We start from the raw sequence: 21,372 nt of genomic DNA on the forward strand, positions 1-21,372 counted from the left end.
TCTGATTTAAGTACTAAGCTGCCCTTTGTTGAAGAATATGGAGCTGCAAAATTCATATCTAAGTACACACAACTGTAAACTTGTAACACTTTTATTTTTAAAAAGTCCAACAGCTTTAGAATAGATCCAAATGTATTAACTTCTCCAAAAAAAAATACCCAAAGGTACAGTTTAAAGCATATTCTCCTTAAATACAAACTAGCTCTCTCGAGATGCATTGCATCAATGTTTTGCATCCATGTTGATGCAAAAGGTTTTTTTTTTAGTACATCCTGGTAGAAACCAAACACAGGATGATCATAAGCATATTTATCTACTTCATTTCTAATGGACTTCAACAGAATTCCTACTAACCGAGTAAAAAAACAACAACACAAAAGGAGGAACTTTAATATTCCATTTTTCCCATTGCAAAGGTATAGAAGATATTTCAAATAATTAAAAACAGAAGATGGTGAGCATTAAATTGTCATGGAGGCATGACTACATAAAAACTGCTCTAAAGGCAGCCTTGCTACTGCCAAGTATTTGTTTTGATCTCCACAATAAACTATTTTTTTAAAGAATTGTCAAAGAAAAACAAAGATCAAGTTACATATACCAGGTTTCTGAGACTGAGCAAACCTGGCATCCTTTTACGTAGGTGTGCCTCCCAACACACCCACTATAGAAATTTTAAATCCAGGAAATAGGAGGTGTCCTCACAGGCAATTATGTTGAACTCAAAATCCAGCGCACATGAAGTGTGTGTGTGTGTGTTTTCCTATGGCGACGCCACAACTTTTGATCCCTCGAAGCAACAGGAAGGTGCCTTGAACCTCACAATGCTCACCTGTTGGGTCTGCCACTAGGTATACGAGTCACAAAAGTGCCACATTTGTACAACACAACAGAGCAACAACCGAAATAATTGATCCGGTAACATTGAATGGTCATCAAAGCATAGGTTCAGCCGATGAATATCTGAAGCAAACTCACAGCTTTAAAAAAAGAAAGGGGGGAAATAGCTTGTATGCACCCTGTATGGTCATTTCTCGAGGATGTGGAGTAGGTTCTTGCTGTGGCCTCATGTGAGGCCTTGTTCTATCACTTAAGGGGACGAGAATGACCGCTACGCCTTTTCAACGCCAAAAAAAAGCTGGATTCTTACTTGCTGCCACGGTTGTCAAACAATTTAGCTTCTAGTGCCAGATGAACTGCAGAGCTTGAGTGAAAGAAATATCAGTGAGCCAAAGTAACGGAAAGACGAGCAGCGGCAGCCAAGTGCTGTCCGCTGCAAACGTTTTAAGCAAATTTCGGCAGCCAGGGGCACAAAATGAAATGACACAGCTTTGCAAGAGCGGGTGGAGCAAAGAATTACCCCTGCATTGATCACCACTTCTGTCGGCTGCTTAAGAAACCAAAATAAGAACAACCGGCTTTGCCCTCCCTCCTCCAGGAACTTATGTGGACCCTTGCAGTCCAGACAACAGGATGCTGTTTTCCAAGCAACACTGAATTTTCTCTTTTTATGGTCCACTATCATGTGAGGGTGTTCTCTTTTTAACTATTCAAGTAGAAGCCGTTTAAAAACAAAATTCAGTTTATCAGTATCTTGACACAAAGTTCAACTTATTTTTCGGCCCATTGCTAGTTCAGTTTCTTAGAAAGATGGGGTTCCCCTGAAAAGGCCCTCTAGCCCACAGTCACGAAACGGCTGCCTTTGTTCTGGGAGAGAGCCGTTCTCTGCTCCTTCAGGATCCCAAAGCGCTCGTTGAGGGTCATGTTCGTCTGTGAACAAAGGAGGATGTAAATCAGTACAGCAGTCACCCATCAAGCAGGCCAGAGGGACAAGGAAACAAAATTATGGTGCCTGGTTAATATTTCAACCAGTTCCCCTAACACATTTAACACGTATGCTAAGCGTCAACTACAGTGGGGAACCTTGGAGAAGATACGGGTTGGTGGGTTAGGTGAGAAAATAGAAATTAAAGAGTAGTGATCTAATTGTGTGGAGTCTCTGAAGGTGTTCGGAGCACTTGCAAGCAGGGTTCAAAACTAGCAGGGCGCCAGGCGCATTTTGCACGTAGAGATTCTCCATTTGTGAGCACCTAAAAAAGTCTGGGTGCCATTTTTTGTGCCTGGCTGACACTGAAATGTATGTGCTTTGAAGCCTTGAAGTTTATGTTAAAGATAGACAGTATGTTAAGGAGTTTAACATTAAAGAGTAGAGTGTTTTGAAAACTGAAGTATGGTACAGTGGAACCCCGGGTTGCGCACACCCCAGGTTGTGTATGTTCGATTTAAGAACGCCCGCAACCCAGAAGCGATTCCGGAGCGCACGCGACCCCCGGATGCACAGAACGCTTCTGCGCACTTCGCGCAAAGGTGCTCAAATCGCGCTACTTCGGGGTTTTCGGGGGTTGGGGGGGCGTTTGCGTTACGCACGCCCCTGTTACGTAGCCCGGAACGGATCGCATGCGTAACACAGGGTGCCACTGTACCAATATTTTTATAGCAAGCACCAAATTAAACATGTATTAACCGTTTCTGCTAAAAATGTGATATTAACAATGTGTCGCTTACATGAATTGTGTATTACTTCATGGTTATCAAAATAATAAATAAAAAGTGTTGCCAACGCCCCCACCCCCCAGTGGCGACTAGATGTTCTGCTTTCGCACCCACAACCCAGGTCCTAGAAGCCATTTGGCTCCTAGCTCTTCCATCCCAGTTTCTAACACTGCTCGCAAGAAAGCGCAAAGAGGAACCCAGCAAGCAGCAGAGGAGACACCGCATTCCTATGCTTTGGGTCACTATCTGGAAGAACCAAACAGTCCCCATGGTCTCCTCCTCTTGACCCTGCAGGGCCTGACTGGCAGTTTGTTCAGCCTCTCACCAAGCAGGGGCTCCAAGTGAGTGAACAGTGTTTTTTTACTCCAATCCAGCTCCGTGGATGGTCCTTCCACCAGTCCTCTGCATCCAGCCAGTCCAAGATAGGAACTCGGCTGCTCCGCAATTCCACGACAAGATCCAAAGTCCAATAAAGAACCCGTGGAGCCCGTTTTATTGTCAACAATGCACACCCATTTTATCTGGAAGCAACCAACCTGCTTTCCGACACTGTTGATATCAAACTGCAGCGGGACCCCTTTGGGAATCTTCTTCTCTTCCGACTGGTCCCTCTTCATGAGGAAGGGAGGCACGGGAGTGCTGGTCAGCCTTGGCTTCAAACTGTGGAAAAAACACATGGCACACTGAACAGGGACAACGGAAATGTCAATTTTCACCAAACTGTAAAAGCAGAGGAGACAAACCCTACCCATTACTTCCAAGCTAATAACAACACGGCAAGCAAGGGGGTGGATTAACGTAAGGCTACGGTTTCAAGGCTGGACCTGGGTGATGAACAGAGTTTCTCACCAGCCACGCACTTTTCCTTAGCTCCCACCCCTATTCCCATCAACCAGGAGATTCTAGTGCAAGATGAAGCTGCTTTTACTCACATGGGGGATGGGACTGCGCCAGGATTGTCAATGGATACAGTCAAAATCCCTCCATTTGTAGTGGATGTTCGCCATCTGTTTGGGAAAGCACAAGACCCAGTTTACCCAGTAAATCCTCTGCTAAGATCACATAGTTTTTCTATCCTGCCTTTCATCCAACACAGGAACACAGTGTGTCTCATAACATAAACTACGCACCACAAAATTGAAAATGCACATACTATAAGCACAAATTGGAGCCATAAGATAATAATCTCCAGAATCAGCATCAATTTTAAAGACCCGAAGGCTTGGAGGAACAACTAGTTTTAAACTTGTACCAGGGTAGTCCTAATGTGGAAGATGGTCAAAAATCATTCAAAATAGTTTCCATAAGCTATACAAGCACTCATTTCTCACTAGCTGATGTTTTAACTATGGGTCATAAAACAAACTTTATGATTCCAGGCAAAGCAGGACGAGGGAATCTGTGGACCTCCAATGTTGCTGGACTCCCAACAGCCCCAACCAGCATGGCCAATGAGCGCGGCATGAAGGGAGTTGTAGTTCAGCAACACCTGGAGGGCCAAAGGTTCCCAGGCACGGAGCTAAAGGGTGTTCTGAAAAGACCAGTTGTACAGGCAGTTTGCTTCAAATCCCCACTTTAGATAAATTCATTGATAGTGCAAAAGGTGAGACTTATAAAAGCAACACCCGTTTTTTATAGGTTACTTGCATTCCTGGCTGCCTTAACCAATCCACCTTGGGCTCAGATGTGAGTACCCTTTTCAGGAGCTCAGCGGTTTGCCCAAAGCTGTACCAGCAAAGGCCTGAGCATTTTTTCCCCTTTGCTCGAGGCTGCTCCTTGGGACAACATGTGACAACAGCTGGCCTAGCATGTAGGGCTTTCCTTACCCAACAGCCAGACCACCGATGCTAGGCCACCAGTTTCTAAAAGCAGAGTGATTTTCAAAAGAATGGCTTTTAAAAAGGATTAGACAAATTCAACGAGTTAAGGCTGCTGATGGCGACTAGCCATGATGACTATGTTCTCCCTTCTCTGTTGGAGGCACCCTGCGTCTGAATGCCAGCTGCTGTGAATCAAAAAGTCAGGGTGGGTACTCAGATCCCGCTTGCAGGCTTCCCGTTGGGGCATCTGCTTGGCCACTGTGAGGACAGGATGCTGGACTAGATGGGCCACTGGCCTGGTCCAGCGAGCTCTTACGCTTCTTTCAAAAAGGTTGCAGTTCTGCACCATCTTTTCCTATGTGGGAGGCTGCTGTCCCTAAACACACGCATGTGCACATGCTCTAGAGCACTTGGGGACTCTCCTTTTTCTGGAAGCAGCTGCTGTTTCCTCTTACAAACAAGTCCAATAAGGAAGGTAGCTTCATCCAGAATGCAGAAGTAGCCACAGCAAAAAGTCCCATTTTATAAGAAAGCAAATTAGACTGCAATTTTAAGCTACCACCATTTGAGCGAAAGAGGCTGGTTGGTAGTCACGATCAGCAGGAGTTCAGAAACCTTCGGGCTAAATTTGGTGGTGTTAGGGTTTCAGTGGTTGCTCATGAGTAACCAGCCAGACTCCGAGGTTTCTAAAACTAAGTTTCTTTATTGTGCAGATATGGACAGTGCAGCAACAAAAAGTACGTCCAGCTCATCCTTCGCCAGAGTCCGGGAATGGCCCCTTCCGGTTCCTTGCCCCCTCTGCGTCTATCCCCCCTGCGCAAGTGGGGAGACGGAAGAGGTGCCTCTCCTCCAGCCTCTGCTTGGTGCGTGGGCTCTCCTTCCCTGTCAGAGCCCTGACTCCTACTTCCCAGTCCCATCTCTCCCTCCCCACTGGAGGGATCACTGCCTTCCCCACTGGAGGAAGACGAATTGCTCAGCAGTTGAGGCGGGGGCTCGCAATACTGAAAAAGCCCTGGCAACTCTCCTTGCCTTTCGACGAGGGCAGCCCCCTGACAAGTGGCACTGCTCAGCTTGTGGTAAGGCTTTCAACAGTGGAATGGGGCAGGAAGCATTTTTTTGTGACTTCTCCCTAACGCTTGCAGCCTCCCAACCCCCATAAATCCGCTCTGCGGGTTTGGGGGATCTTCCAGAGCAGATGGTGCATCGCTGAAATTACTTTCCTCCCTTTTCTTCTTCTGCCATCAGAAGAAACACTGTTTGATACAACCCCTTCCACATTCTCTACCTATTGACAACTGCCTCCTGCTTCCTTCCCCTTCTTCTTCTGTTGCCTGTCCTGCGGCAAGTGATAGATTGTAAGCTCCTAGGAACAGGGACCTGCTCACTTGTACACCACAAAGCACAACGAAACTACTGATTTCAAAATGGCACTGATTTTTTTGTTTCTTAAAATTCCTCTGCAAGGCTGGGTATGAGGCATCTAGTTAACAGAGACATACCAGTTACTGAGCAAAACACTGCCCATTAAACTGGACTGCTGGTATTCTTATTCTTAATTCTTATTCCCCACCCATCTAGCTGGGTCTCTCCAGCTGCTCTGGGCTGCTTACAGCACATATGCTACAGATCCGATAGCAGTCAGAGAAGAAACCAGGGCATTAAGACCTCTGCTTTCTACAATGCCCAACCAACCAACTTTCCTCCCTACAAACGCTCTGCTTCTCACTGCCAGCAGCCCGGTCCCAATCTGCAAAGCTCTCCACAGCCATTTAGAGGGTGTTCATTCAACATTTGGGGATGAGTAGCATACTGTCTGATCTTATGCATGCTTCAGAAATTCAATGGGGCCTGCTCCCAAGTAAAAGTGTATGGAGGATGTCTACAAAACCTTCCCCACTTGGAAAGCAAGTGGCAGGCATACAACTGTTTCATTTTCAGAACAGGTGACATATCGTATTATGACAGTGTGTTGAGAATATGAGACTGTCCCTGATTTACACTGGAAGCCCACCCTTTCCCCGCCACCATTGTAGCAGGCCACGGCACCTGCCTCCCAGCTCTGCAACACCCCAAGGCCACCTCCCAAATCAGAAAGGCATCCAGCGCCCTTGATACGCCCCATGAATACTTGGTTGCAGGGGCCAATGGTGGTCTAAAAAGCCACAGTCTCAACACACATGCATTGCCGCCTCCACAACTGCTCTGCCAAATAAATCAGAACACTTACGGGCGAGTTCTGTTTGTGACCTGGGCGCTTAGGTCATCTTCTGGATGGACTTGGGCCTGCACCTGCCGTAGTAGGAAAGAAAACACCGGTGGAGAAAATGAGAAAGCTGAAGATTTTTTTTTGGTGGGGAGGGAAGAGTTATTCAGGAGACAACTATAGACTTAGTCTAGGTCACTGGAATCTGACCAACACATTCCAACAGGGTTGGGGTTTCTGGGCGTGAGTGTTTCTACAGAGATTCATAAAAGGGTTTGCATGGCAAACGGGCATTTACGAAGCTTGCTGGCACTGTGACATGACGGGTTACGTCTCTTTTTTGTGATAGGGATTTAACAAAATTGTTAGCCATTTTGAATACAAATAGCAAAAAGTGCAATATAAAGATTTCAAAATAAAATGACAAACAAAACATACTCATCCAGAACGAACACTTAAAAGAAGCTTAGTGGATCCCAAAATAAAAAATAAAAAAATTCCTTCCAGTAGCACCTTAGAGACCAACTAAGTTTGTTCTTGGTATGAGCTTTCATGTGCATGCACACTTCTTTTTCCCAAAAGTCAGCCAACTGGTGGGAGATTCCCCCTCCCCACTCTATCCCATTCTGAAGTGCTGCTTCTTCAAGTGCTGTCTACACTCTGCCTCCAAACCCGGCCAGTGGGGCATGTCATTTTAGGGGGTGAAACTTAATTTTTGCAAATTTCTTCAGTGAGCAATCTTAAAAATACGTTTTTGGTTGTGGGGAACTCAAATTTGCTATTATTTTGTGATTGGACAACCTTTAGCTTGGTAAATCTATGTTTGATTAAAAAGTACATAAACTACTCATGAAAAAAACAAATAAATTTAAATTTACCTTCTGAAAATATCAGATAATGCTTAAATACTACTACTACTACTAATGCATAAAATAACTGCAAGTACAGTACTTGGCAATCATTTTTATTTATTTCTATGCAATTTCACACACATTTTAGTTACCACACAGGACTAACAAAATAGAAAATTCTTTCCAGGAGCACCTTAGAGACCAACTGAGTTTGTTCTTGGTATGAGCTTTCGTGTGCATGCACACTTCTTCAGATACACTGAAACAGAAGTCACCAGATCCTTAAATATAGTGAGGGAGTGGGGAGGGGTATTACTCAGAAGGGTGGTGGGAATGGGTGATCAGCTGATAGGTGTGGAAAACCTGTTGACGACTCTTAAGGGCTGCAATTAGTATTGCAGGGAAAGGCAAGGGGTGAGATGGCTAAAGATAGCTTTGTTATGTATAATGAGATAAGACTACACAGGACTATACACTGATTTAACCGAATTTTTTTTTGAATTTCCAAGTCATGTTGCAACTTTTTAGCACCCCTCAGTTTTGGAATTTGAAAGCTGAAAAAAGCAACATGCCCAACTTGCCAGCATCAGCCACTGTGGGTCCCACCTTCTGCAAGCCAGAAGGACTGGCTTCATCTCTGCCTCTTGCTCTTTCCAGCCATGTATATGTAGCTAAGCTGTGTGCTTGGTAACTCACTGCCTAAGATGCTCTCCCACCCAAAAACGGTTTTGAGCCTCCCCACCCTCGTTCTCCCTGCCTGAACTGCTTCTTCAAACCACTCACGTTTCCCTGCATGTGACCCCCTGCCTCACTTTACAATTCTCCAGCTTTGTTCCAAGCAGGCAGGCTGAGAACCACTTGTGCTCCCTTCAACAGCCACTGTTGTTGCAAACTTATCTGGCGTTCCAGAGAACTCCGAGTCTTTCGCTGGCTGTAGAAACGAGACGTACTCCAATTCGTACTCCTTTTTTTTTGGCTCAGAACACTTGTTAAACTGCGAGCCGTGTCTATGCACACCCTGCACTCTCCAAGTTTGCATCCACAAAGAGTGCGAAAGTTTGGTCCTGGTACTGTATCTCTGGCATTCCATCACGCCTTTTGGCTAAAGAAGGCTCTGGGATGGATTTCTTCAATAAACACACCACTGTGATGTTGGTAGACAGCTTTACTCGGTCAGAACAACAGCGGTTGCAGGGGAACCCACAAAAGTGGAGTCTGCAGGCCTATAAATTACACAGGCTTCTATAGAGGCATTTCCTAGCCTTAGCTTTACACATGCAAAGAAATCAAGTCACGATCTCAGGGGAGAAGTATGTCTGCATTATCAGAGCTGGATGCCTGATTCGGTGAGAACAGGGCTTCTGCTCTCTATCAAAACTAGCTCACGGCCGAGTTTTTCCTGCACCAATGTTTTTAATACAGCTGTCGGAAGGCTCAGTCACGACAAATAGCACAGAGGCATGTACACAACTCTTTTAGTGCCAATGACTGAAACCTTAAGATCTAATGAAAAGTAGCATCTGAAGGAGAACATGGCTATATATAAAACACACAACTTTAGCCAAGTTTTCTTCAAACTCTATCCAGATGGTCAGATTATGTCAAACAGAGAGGTGCAGGGGAAGAGTACAGCACTCTCGCTCTGCCTCCTACAGTACCTTCAGGCCCCTCTTAAAAAGGAAAGTGGCTTGGCGTGCGTCTTTCTGCTGGTAGAGCTTATTCCCGATCCTGGCAGAAGGAGACTGTATGTTGGTTCTGTAAAAGATCCAAAAAGAATTGTCAGCACCATCGATGTTACAGGATGACACAACCAGGACAGGCAAGTGCCGTGCCCCGAGGAGATCACAATCTAAAGCAGGGATGGGACGCATTATGTTCCAGGAAACCTTCCAAGGGCCGTATGCCAGCGGTGGGAGGATCAGGAACAAAAGCAGATGGAGCAAGCAATGCTCATTTCCCCACATGCCACTCCCCATCCTCCATTTTTGTAGGCAAAGAAGCAGCACGGTCAGCGTTCAAGGCAAAGGCAGGTAAAGCACTCAAGGCACATGCAGAGCAGACCACAAGACCTTTGCAAACGGCATATGGCTCTCACCTTCTGTTTAACAAAGTAGGCCTCCTGAGAATGGCTCCTTGCTTTCTCTGCAACTCTGATTGTCTTTGGATGGTGGTCTTCCTTTTCAAAACAGAGTAGTTCCGCTGTATGTTCTTTGGGAAGAGATACGTTAAAAATTAGGTCCATGCATTTCTAGCAGTGTTAGTCTGTTGCAGCAAAAACCTCAAGACGTTTAGGAGCTGCTTAGCTAATAGCATAATCCTAACCATGTCTACTCAGAAGCAAGTGCTGTTGAAATTAATGGTGCTTCCTCCCAGGTGTGTAGGATTAGGACTGAAGCCTCTGTGTGATATCCAACTAGGGTAGAGCCATTATGTTCACTGACTGCAACGGGTCTACTCGGAGAATGGACAAATGGTAACTCTCATCCAAAAACTGTCTCTGGCACCTGATGCAAATCGGATTGTTTCGGACTCTATCTGCCATGCTGGCTGGGGCTGATAGGAGTTGTAATCCAATATCTGACAGGTACCAGGTTCTCTGTTTCATTAATATATTAATACCCTGCCTTTCTTTGAGATGGCTCACAACGCAAACACAATTAAATTAAAAAACAATATCCAAACAAAGCAGCTGAACAAAGGGTAACGTAAAACAGGAGCAATAAAGTTAGCATAAAAATGCCACCTTCTCCCCTGCCAGCCTACCCCGCTCCAATATCTGAGAGGAGGGTCCCTCTCTGTGTCCCAAGTATGGTGGATGTTAAGCAGATGGGGGCCAGAGAAAGAGCCTTCTCTGTGGTGGTGCCTGAACTGCACACACCCCACACGTACCTATGGCCTTTCACGTGTATATACGCATTTCATAAGGCCTGCTAGAAGTTTTCTCCAGTTGCCTTTAGGACATCTCGGCTCTCCATCTGGGCCACTGAAACCTCATTATTTTGAGCAAGGCACCTTGTATCTGGATATAGGACTTCACAGAAAGTCTCTTCTGTTTTGGATGGGGTGAAGTACCGTCGATGCATCTTTGTGCCTTTACGTTTACTCACTCAATGTGCTGTTTCTCCATCCTGGGGTGAAGTACGGAAATTAAGCAGTTTTTCAAAGTTTGTTTAGTCTGCCTTTCGAAAATCTGCTTCTGGCCAGCAGAGCTGCTTTAGCATCTCAATCTGCAGTTCATCTGCTGCTAATCTGTTGCCAGGCATGTTGGTTTGGCGGTGATTTTTTACTATTTGTAAACTTCAGAAGCTTCCTTGACAAGTGCAGGGTGGCATGGTCAAAGTCCAAAAATAAAAGCAGCCCGTGACACTTACTATGTGAACGATTCTCCAACAGCTCACAAAAGCTGAGGAAACATTTAAAGTGAAAGGCATGTGTCAGGGACAGGGGCGTCGCTAGGGGGGTGCGGTGGGGGCGGTACGCCCCCGGGCGACAGGGGCCACAAGCGGCGGGTGGGGGCGACAAGCGGCGGGTGGGGGCGACAAGCGGCGCCCCTCCCGCCACTCCCCAGGCAACGCCGGTCACCCCGGGAGCGAACGGGGTGCTCCCTCGGCCGTGCGCTGTTGCTCCCGGGGCGACCGGAGCGAGCGGCGGCGCATGGGGGTGACAAGCGGCAGCCCCTCCCGCCATTCCCAAGCGCTGCCGCTCCCTCCGTCACCCCAGGAGCAACAGCGCACGGCCGAGGGAGCACCCCGTCCGTGCAGCGCTGCTGCTCCCGGGGTGACCGCCAGCGTGGGGAGTGGCAGGAGGGGCCGGCGCTTGTCAGCCCCACGCGCTGCCGCTGGCTCCGTCCCCCCGGGAGCAGCAGCGCACGGTGTGTGCGGTGCTGCTGCTCCTGGGTCAACGGAGCGAACGGCGGCACGTGGGGGGGGGCAAGAGGCAGCCCCTCCCACCATTCCCACGCGCTGCCGCTCCCTCCGTCACCCTGGGAGCGGCAGCGCACGGCCCGACGACGGAGTGCGCCTGCACGCGCAGGCGCACTCTGTCATCGGATCGCCGCTTCCACAGCCTCCTTTTGAGCCGGAGAGCTTAAAAGCAAGCTCTTCGGCTTAAAAGAGGGCTGCAGAAGCGGCGCCGGCACCCCCGGAAACGCCCTGGGGGCGGAGCGTCATGACGTCACAATGTGATGTCACGACGACCCGCCCCCGGGGCGTTTCCTTTGCCGCCCCGGGTACCGCGGAGCCTTACTCCGCCACTGGTCAGGGAACTGTCCCCGGCTCAGCGCAGTGCGGTGGAAGGGCTCTCGAGATGTTACAGAGAGCCCCTGCCCCACCTGACCAGCAGCACCACCTCTTCCAGCGGAGGAAACAGCGAGGTTTCCAGTGGGGAGGTGCAGGCAGCTCCGGATCTTGAGAGCAGAGCCTCTGGGGATGTTGGAGAGACCCTGCACTCCCCACGCTCAGCGGGCGAGGAGGGAGACATGCCATTTCCGGTGCCCCAAGTGCACAGAGGGGTGAAACACAAGGAGGGGGGGCAGAGATTTGGGATACCGAAACTCTTATGTTGGGGTCAGAGCCGGAAGGGGCCACTCGCACATTCTGCGAGTGACTGATACAGACATGAACTTGTAGCTCTGCGCTGTAAATAGCATGCACAATAAACCTCTTAAAAGACGGTTTGGAGTCTTGCCTGGTTACTTGCGAGGAACCACCCTACGGACCTTACAGCATGCTTAAGTCATCCTTGTAAGTTAGTCTGAAAGAATTGCTAGGCCACAATATTGTTTTTTCTAGCCCATCTATTCAAGCTTGCCATATTACTCATTGATTGCCTACAACTTAGAGAACACAAACTTCTGTGAAATGTCCTGCCTCCCCAACTCCACCTGCCAGGGCAAGGGTCAGAACATCTCTAGCCCACCAGAGGTGCAATGAGTATGGACACAGCAGCCTGGGTTGTTGTTTTTTTGGGGGGGTGTCCTGCTTTTGCTTTGCATTTTTCATTTCTTCCTTCTTTCTATTGGATTTTTATATTTGTTTTGATGTTTGGCATATGATTGTTTTCAGCCGCCTCGGGGGTCCCCTACAGTGCCAAGTGTGGCTGGGACCCCCCCTCTGGTTTCCTGCAGTCTAATCAGGAAGTGCACCTGGGGAGAAGCTCTCCCACTCGGATGGCCTCTTCCCAATTGCAACTTACTGCCAGCAGAGCAAGTGGATCACCCAATGCAAGGATCCCCTCCCCCCTCCAGGAAAGGAAACTGGCTCTCACCTTAGCCCCTCGGGATTTCCTTTGGCTCAGAAAAACACCCCATCATAGTTTGGTGCAAACCACATACTTTCAGCTGGAAAGAGTAGTCACTTGCCTCAGAGTGTTATGGGAGGTGAGATCACCTCTGCCCATAGAAAGAGAGCGGAATACATGGAATGGGACCCAGCGCAGCTGCTCCATTCACAGATGAAGCCTTGCACTCTCGGAAAAAGGGGTGCTGAGAGTGGAGGAACTCCATTAGATCCCATCTCAAGGCAGAGGCATTCTTACACTGCTGCCCAGAAAAAAGATGGGTACGTTTTCGCCCCAAAGTCTGCACACATACCTTTTCACTGAGAGGCGATCTGTTGAGGGGGCTGATGCCTTTGAGAGAGCCCAAGGCTTTCCTTGCCGCTAGCCCGGTTTTGACTCCATAGGGAGGTCTCTTTCCAGCTACCCGTTTTCTGCGTCCTAAACGGTTCTTTCCAAAACCTGAAATGGCATAAATAGGAGGCAAAATGTGGGCCAGTGGCATGGAAGCAAGTAAGCATGCCTCGGTCAAGACTAGTGAAGGAACACCGGCAGAGCTTTTAAAAATACATTTGGGGGAGGGATTCCCCTTCTATATTTATTTTAGAAAAAATCTGGGAGGAAATCAATAAAAACTCTCGTTTTCTTATCAGATCTAAACTTGTATGCATCACAGGCACATATCCTGGAGCAAGTCAGCATATGGAAATCGTTGCCACAGAGGTCTGTGGCTCCCTAGCAAAGATACCTGAAGAGGATAAATTGGCACACAGGGGAACAGCTCCATCCTCATCTCATAGCAACACCACCAAAAAACACAGCTTTCATTATCAAAGGGATTCCATTCCCCAATACCAGATGCTGGGGCTTAACACCAAAGGAGGATTATGTCTCAAGTCTTGCCGGTGAACCTTTGTAAGACATCTGTCTAGCTGCTGCAAGTATCAAAAATATTGAAAAAAATAACTTGGGTTGACAGTGCATCACAATTCTTATACAGGAATGGGAGACAGAGCCATTTAGTAAGTTCAGCAACAAGACAAACTCCATTGTGGTCCTCCTGATCCCACACTGCTTCTAATCCAGATCATTATAAGAACTTCTATTTAACTTGAAAAACTGGTGCGCGGGTCTGCTTTTTTCCTTCTCCCTAACCATCCCTCTTTTGTTTTGTGTTGTGTCAGGCAGATTGTAAGCCCGCAGGCAAGAGACTGTCTTGTTTTGACTGATGGTGCGTAAGTCACTCTGGAAGACTGGCTAAGGGACAGGGTAAAAATGTTCCAAAAAATACTTTACTCTTTTAAGAGGACAAAATGCATTATGTATTACTTAGCGCATAAACCTGTACTGGATGTTCTGCTTTTGAGTATATATTAAGGGAAATGTTTTACTGTCCCGCTACAAAATATGTCCCTGATGTTTCAGAAAAAAAGCAAGCAAAATTACTTACCTGTGTACTCCTGGATTCCCCATTTGGTTCTCCTCATCCGGAATTGCCGCTTGCCAGCCTGTTGAAGCCCCCTCTTCATTCTGGGAGGATACTGCTTCCTCTCTTCTTTCTTATTCAGTTTAATTATATCATCTGCAAAACAAATAGTGAGAATTTAAGTATTGAACACTTCTAACTGTGGGGGATAAAAACAGGAACCCTTGCGTGATTTGTTATTTTAAAAAAACCTCACGTTTTCACTTAAACTCCCAGAATAGATCTGTAAACCTTTAGAAACTTTTCTGGAATTGAGAACCTTTCTGGAATTGTGTAATGGGGTTAACTGAGTCCTTGTCTTCAGCCAGCCTCCCTCCCTTGTTTCAACAGGGCCCTGGGTCTGCCACACTTCTCTGTAGAGAGCCATGTGCATAGATGGTGCTATATACATACTTTATCTCTGCCAAGTAGCTCAGTCGGTAGAGCACGAGACTCTTGCACTCAGGTTTATAGGTTCAAGCCCCATGTTGGGCAAAAGATTTCTGCATTGTAGGGGGTTGGGCTAGATGGCCCTCGTGGTCCCTTCCAATGCTACTATTCTATGATTCTATACATACAAAGTTAGGTTTAGCAGCAATGTAGCATCCACTGCCATGTATGATGCTTGTGGGAAAGCACAATCTCTCCATCTGAGGAGTGGCCACAGTACAGTGACGGCACATGCTCCTTGCATGCAGAAATTCCCAGGTTCAACCTCACAGTAGAAGAAGATGCTCTTCTGGGGACCTGCCACTTAAGTGTGGTCCAGACGGTCAGCAACCTGATAATGAAAGGCTGCTTCATATGTCTTGTGATCCCTGCTCTTCACACCTGCTCTTTTTAAAATGGGGTTAGGTGAGTTCTGTTGCTGGTTTAGCCCAGTGTATTGCCCAGAGTGCTACACAGCCAGGTAGAACTCTGAAAATTGCATTTATCACATATCTGGGATAAACTGAACTCCTTTTAGAAGCCTGCTTCAATCCCATGATTTGTATAAAGATTTACACATCGACGTACACTGCAGAATCTATAGGGTGACACAATAGAATCTTTTATTTCTTCCATTTGAGGCCCTTCTGAATTCTCATTTGCCTTGAAAGTGCTGAAGGTTGCAGTACGGCAATCTAACAGCAAATAAATAAAAACCTTTGCAAAAACATGGCCATTAAAATTTAAACCAAGTGCCCTTCCACATCTCTGAACATATACTGCACCTACAAGCGCTAAGATAATGAATTCTGTCAGTAATTCAGAATGCCCCAGTTTTCTTTTCACAGAAGTTCCTATAATTCATTCAGCACCATTACTTCATCCCTAAACACATAGTTAGCATGCACTTGATTCAACTTCAAAATTAGAAACTAACTCCCAGAGTTCAGGAGGAGTCGTCATTGCAATCCCTTCTACAGTGAAACTGCTGTATAACAGTATCATTCTTACAACAATCCTGCAAAGAGGAACAGAGTCTAGCGAAAATGTCCGAGGGGATTCAGCAAATTCAGATCCAAGTCAAATTTGAAGCCAGCAAGCACACATAACCTGACTGCTCCCAAAACCAATACTTTCCTTGCCCCATAAATATCCCCCCACCATCATATTCAAGAAGACTAGCTCCACCCTCAGCCCCCAAGACAAATACACATCTCCCAAGAGAACTAACTGGCTCTCTCACTAAGGTCATTTTGCACTACCGCACATGCTCTCTAAACTGTAGACCAGCTGAACATATCACACCGCAGGAGGAAGCCTCTGACTGGTATACTATTGGCACAAAGTTTGTTTCGGAAGGTAGGGAGGATTCCAGTGGATGTTGCTACACACAGCAACCAAAGTCACAAGGGCATAGTTTCAGATTAACTCATCTTGAGGATAGCCGTGTTGGTCTGCCATAGTCAAAACAAAAATTAAAAATAAAAAATTCCTTCCAGTAGCACCTTAGAGACCAACTAAGTTTGTTCTTGCTATGAGCTTTCGTGTGCGTGCACACTTCTTCAGATACACTGAAATCGAAGTCACCAGACCCTTATATATAGTGAGAGAGTGAGGAGGGGTATTACTCAGACTGCAATTAGTCCTAAAGGAAAAAGCAAGGGGTGAGATGGCTAAAGACAAATTCTTATCTCATTATACATGACAAGGCTATTGCAGTCCTTAACAGTCATCAACAGGTTTTCCACACCCATCAGCCAATCCCCCATTTCCATCACCCTTCTAAGTAATACCCCTTCCTCACTATATATAAAGGTCTAGTGACTTCAGTTTCAGTGTATCTGAAGAAGTGTGCATGCACACGAAAGCTCATACCAAGAACAAACTTGTTGTTGTTGTTCAGTCGTTCAGTCGTGTCCGACTCTTCGTGACCCCATGGACCAGAGCACGCCAGGCACGCCTATCTTTCACTGCCTCTTGCAGTTTGGCCAAACTCATGCCAGTCGCTTCGAGAACATCTTTCCCAACATCAGGGTATTTTCTACTTAAAACAAAATCGAAAATTCTTTCCAGTAGCACCTTAGAGACCAACTGAGTTTGTTCCTGGTATGAGCTTTCGTGTGCATGCACACTTCTTCAGATACCTACTTAGTTCTACTTAGTTAGAACAAACTTAGTTGGTCTCTAAGGTGCTACTGGAAGGATTTTTTATTTTGTCTCATCTTGAGGAGTAAGGAATCAAACACAGCAATGACACTTCTTGCAATGCTTTTGCTGCTAGCCTGCAGTTTGTGTTCAGTGGTCAACCAAAGATGGGTATGGCTAAAGTGAAGGACCATTGGAAATGAGCTTTCTGCCTTGACCTTCTCTAATTTACTGTATCTATGCAAATCCTTCTTGCCAGCGAGACCATGAGAATCCAGAAAGTTCAGAGTGATGAACCAAGAAGCCTGGATGCAATAATGGAAATAAAGGAAAATGACAGGAAAATGAGAAGGCCGGCTTTTTGCACCTAAAAGCCTCTACATGTAGCTCAGGGGCAAGCTTCCTCCATCAACCAGAAATTCTTCTATCACCTAGAACAACACAACATTTCAGGAGCAGCTATCTCCACTTTCAGAGATATTCCCCCTTTAGAATAGAACTCTCTATTTCTTTAACTGAGAAGTGTGGTTGTGCTAAAACTATAAATGCATGCTGCTGCACTTTATTACAAAAATTACATTTAATGCTTTATAAGAAATTCTTTTGTGTGAATTTTTGTGAGGGCACTCAGAAACTTCAGAGCGTTTGGATACACAACTAAGGCAGCGCTTGGTTCTATGTCAGCTAAAAGTCCCCACAGGTGCAAGTTTCACATTCCCAAATCCATGTGTCTTTCAGCATCCCCACCCCCATCCTGCACCTCCTGTTAACACACTTTACAGTATGAAACACTGAAAAACCAGGATATGCCCATTAGCAAAGTAATCCTATGAAGTGAGAGGGACACCGGTCTGACCCTGCACAGCTTCTTGCTGCAGAACAGGAGATTGTGCCATGATGGAATATAATCACACATCAGCAACTTGTTCAACAGGACACTACAGCCAGGTATGATGCCGTATTTTAAAGGTGTCTTCCGCTTTTAGTTCTAGGTCAACAGAGGTGGAATATCAACTCAATGCATTTATGCAACTCCTCTAATATATAATAATATCACAGAAGATTTGCATTTATCATTAAATGATTTATGGTTACAATGGTCAATGGAGATATCTCATTATATACAAAAATATACAGTAGTATCATACATACTGGAGTTGAGGCTCCAGTACTTTGGCCACCTCATGAGAAGAGAAGACTCCCTGGAAAAGACCCTGATGTTGGGAAAGATGGAGGGGACAAGGAGAAGGGGACGACAGAGGATGAGATGGTTGGACAGTGTTCTCGAAGTGACTGGCATGAGTTTGGCCATACTGCGGGAGGCAGTGAAGGATAGGCGTGCCTGGCGTGCTCTGGTCCATGGGGTCACAAAGAGTCGGACACGACTGAACGACTGAACAACAACAATCATACATACATACATAGTACATTGCAGATCGCCTTCCCTAGCACCCACAGGGTTTCCTGTGCCCGCTGGAATTACGCTTGTAAGAAGCATTCTATTGCAGCCAAAGGAGCAGGTTGTGGGTTCTGTGTGCTTGGTTACAATGTGTATGTATGTTTGTGCCCATGTGGTACCTGGTGTGACAGTTTCTCCAGTTTGCCAATATGCTCACAGGAAAAGCTTGATAATCCCTTCCTTATGAATTAGTTACAGTAAGAGAGTCTATGAAGGCCAAGGAGTCATCATTATGGAGGTACTTGGAGATTGCCAACCCAAGAAGGTCATGCATCTTGTTGTTGATACTGTTCCTTGAAGAAACAGATATACAACATTGGATATCCAGGTGGTTTATAGCAGGGGTAGCCAACTCCCAAGAGACTGTGATCTACTCACAGAGTTAAAAACTGGCAGTGATCTGCCCCCTTTTTGGGGGTTCAGGTCAAAGCTGTTGAGCTTTTTTTAAGGAGGAAGGCCCATTTTTGTGGGGTTCGGGTCAAAGTTGTTGAGTTTTTTCAGAGAGGAGATAAGATGTTGAGCTTTTTTTAGGGGAGCCACAGTTGTTCAGCTTCTTTGGGGGGAGCCAGTGATCTACCAGTGATCTGCCGCAGACGTCCAGTGATCTACCTTTTGGACATGCCTGGTTTATAGCAAGGAATGCTTTTAATCAGACTTGGCTGATGTCCCAGCAGCAGCCTTACATGGAGAACTCAAACCTGACCTTAGTTATCCATGCCCTGGTTTCTTCCAGGCTAGACTGCTATAAAGTTCTTTATGTGGAGCTGCCTTTAAAGACAATCCAGGAAGTTCAATTGCTGCCTGATTACTATCAGCAATTTAAGAGACTGTAGCATATTATATTGCCGACAAAGGTCCATATAGTTAAAGCTATGGTTTTTCCAGTAGTAATGTATGGGAGTGAGAGCTGGACCATAAAGAAGGCTGATCGCCGAAGAATTGATGCTTTTGAATTATGGTGCTGGAGGAGACTCTTGAGAGTCCCACGGACTGCAAAAAGATCAAACCTATCCATCTTGAAGGAAATCAGCCCTGAGTGCTCACTGGAAGGGCAGATCCTGAAGCTGAGGCTCCAGTACTTTGGCCACCTCATGAGAAGAGAAGACTCCCTGGAAAAGACCCTGATGTTGGGAAAGATGGAGGGCACAAGGAGAAGGGGACGACAGAGGACGAGATGGTTGGACAGTGTTCTCGAAGCGACTGGCATGAGTTTGGCCAAACTGCAGGAAGCAGTGAAAGATAGGGGTGCCTGGCGTGCTCTGGTCCATGGGGTCATGAAGAGTCGGACACGACTGAACAACAATAACAACAACAAAAGCATATTACTGCATCATTTTCACTGGTTGCCTCTTTCTATCTAGACCCAATTTTGACTTTACATTTTAAAGTGCAGGCTACAAGCTTCAAGCAGGTGTTTCCAGGAAGCCTATAAATCTATAATTATTAATCATACAAATGGGGCATTTAAGGTGCCAGCCTTCACCCAGTTCCTCCCTCCAGCAAATGTCACTCAGATTTTATTATTCTTATTTATTATGTTTACAGGGCCACCCATCAATAAGTAATTACTGGGCAAGAGACAAACAAATCTATATTAAAAAATGCAATACAAGTGCCACAAAGCCTTTGGCACACACCCTTAAGCACACAGCTACGAAATAAGCACATTCTCTTCTTACATGCAACACCATCTCCTCCTTCTCTTAGCTGTATTGATTTACATATTTTAAGTGCCTGAGGACAGAGATCTGTCTTCTCATACTTTCAATAGTGGCACGCACATAGAGAGCCAATGTGGAGCAGTGGTTAGCAGGTTGGCCTAGGACCTGGGAGACCAGGGTTCAAGCGCTTGCTTGGCCATGAAGCTCAGTGGGTGACTTCTTAGCCCAACCTACCTCTCATGGTGGTTGTTGTGGGGATTAGAAGAGGCGGTGAGAACCATGTACACCACTTTGAGCTCCTTGGAGGAAAAGGTAGGATATACATGCAATTAATAGTACTAATGATAGCATTAGATGGCACTCTCTCATCTACCTCCTCCTCCTCATAGCAGCAACAGCAGAAACCTATTCGAAAGCATTATATTATTCTAAAAATTAGATTCCTGCATTACAAAGGGGTTGGACTAGATGACCCTTGGGGTCCAACACCTCAATTCTATGAACGTGCATTTCCTCATACGAAAGTCCCCAGGCTCTGAGATTTTGGGGGGAGGCCGTTCTCTCGGTCCTGCCACCCCCACAGCCACTCTTGGTAGGGACTTGGGAGAGGGCCTTCTGGGTAATGGCTGCCCCTAAACAACTTTGGAACTCCCTGCCTAGAGAAGCTAGACTGGCTCCCTCCCAGCAGGTGAAGACCTTCTTGTTCCAACAGGCTTTGGGGAACCGATTGCTTTTAATTAAAGTGCTGGCACTGTGCTGCTTTTATTGTAACCATTTGCTGTGTTTTTCTTATTTACTACGTAGAGGTACATACGTATATCATTTTAATTCAATTAACGTTTAATCGTTTTTTTTTCTTGACTCCCTTTTATGGTTTTTAAGCTGCTTTTATTTTACCAGAGTCCCTGTCAGGAGGAAAAGGCAGAGTATCAATAAATACCAATGCTACTGATTCTGCTCCTGCAGCTGGAGGTTCCACCGATATCACCTGGCGCCTCCCAGCCCCGCCCACGTCACCTGCCGCGGCTCCCAACGTTCGTTCCCTAACTCCTTAGGCTCCTCCGCCCGCCGAACTCTTCCAACTGCCTCCCCCCCTCCTTCGTTGCATCCTTTGGTTCGGTCCCCTCTCCTCCCCACCTCCCAAGAGAGCACACATGGTTCGGTCCGAGCATCCCTCGCTTGGCTCCTGCTCACCGCTCTCAAGCCCCGCCCCCATTTTGAAACCCCCTCCCCCGGCCGGCCGTCGCCGACGCCCACTTTACCGGCCTCCCTCACCCAGCGACATGTCGATCTTCTCCAGCGTCTCGCTGCTGACACTCCTCGGCGGGGCTCCGCCGGCGCCGAACCCGCTCATGGCCGCCGCTCCCAAAACACAAGACGAGAGCGAGGATAGCAGCACCACAGAAGCTCCTCTCTCACTCTCTCCTTTCTGGGCATGCGCCGGGTGCGCTTGACGCATGCGCGGCGCTCGCGCTCTCCCGCGTGACAGAACCCAACGCCTCCTCCGGGCTC

General features: G+C 46.7%; 1 protein-coding gene across 2 annotated transcripts; it reads right to left on the reverse strand.

Moving 5' to 3' along the window:
• Nucleotides 1-264: 264 nt before the first annotated feature.
• FYTTD1 (forty-two-three domain containing 1) lies at nt 265-21,347 on the reverse strand. 2 transcript variants are annotated; one of them, XM_033150891.1, is made up of 10 exons: nt 21,136-21,347; nt 14,152-14,283; nt 13,018-13,163; nt 9,523-9,635; nt 9,086-9,182; nt 6,601-6,662; nt 3,486-3,560; nt 3,410-3,412; nt 3,090-3,213; nt 265-1,770 (listed from the first exon to the last, which is right to left on the reverse strand). In XM_033150891.1, the coding sequence occupies exons 1-10, from the start codon at nt 21,317-21,319 to the stop codon at nt 1,675-1,677; spliced, it is 1,032 nt and encodes a 343-aa protein (XP_033006782.1). In that variant the 5' UTR covers nt 21,320-21,347; the 3' UTR covers nt 265-1,674. The 2 variants fall into 2 exon arrangements, with proteins under 2 accessions (XP_033006782.1, XP_033006783.1); XM_033150892.1 differs by lacking the exon at nt 3,410-3,412.
• Between the last annotated feature and the right edge of the window lie 25 nt (nt 21,348-21,372).

This window comes from Lacerta agilis, chromosome 5 (genome assembly GCF_009819535.1).
Source record: "Lacerta agilis isolate rLacAgi1 chromosome 5, rLacAgi1.pri, whole genome shotgun sequence".
In the NCBI taxonomy this organism is placed as follows: domain Eukaryota; kingdom Metazoa; phylum Chordata; class Lepidosauria; order Squamata; family Lacertidae; genus Lacerta; species Lacerta agilis.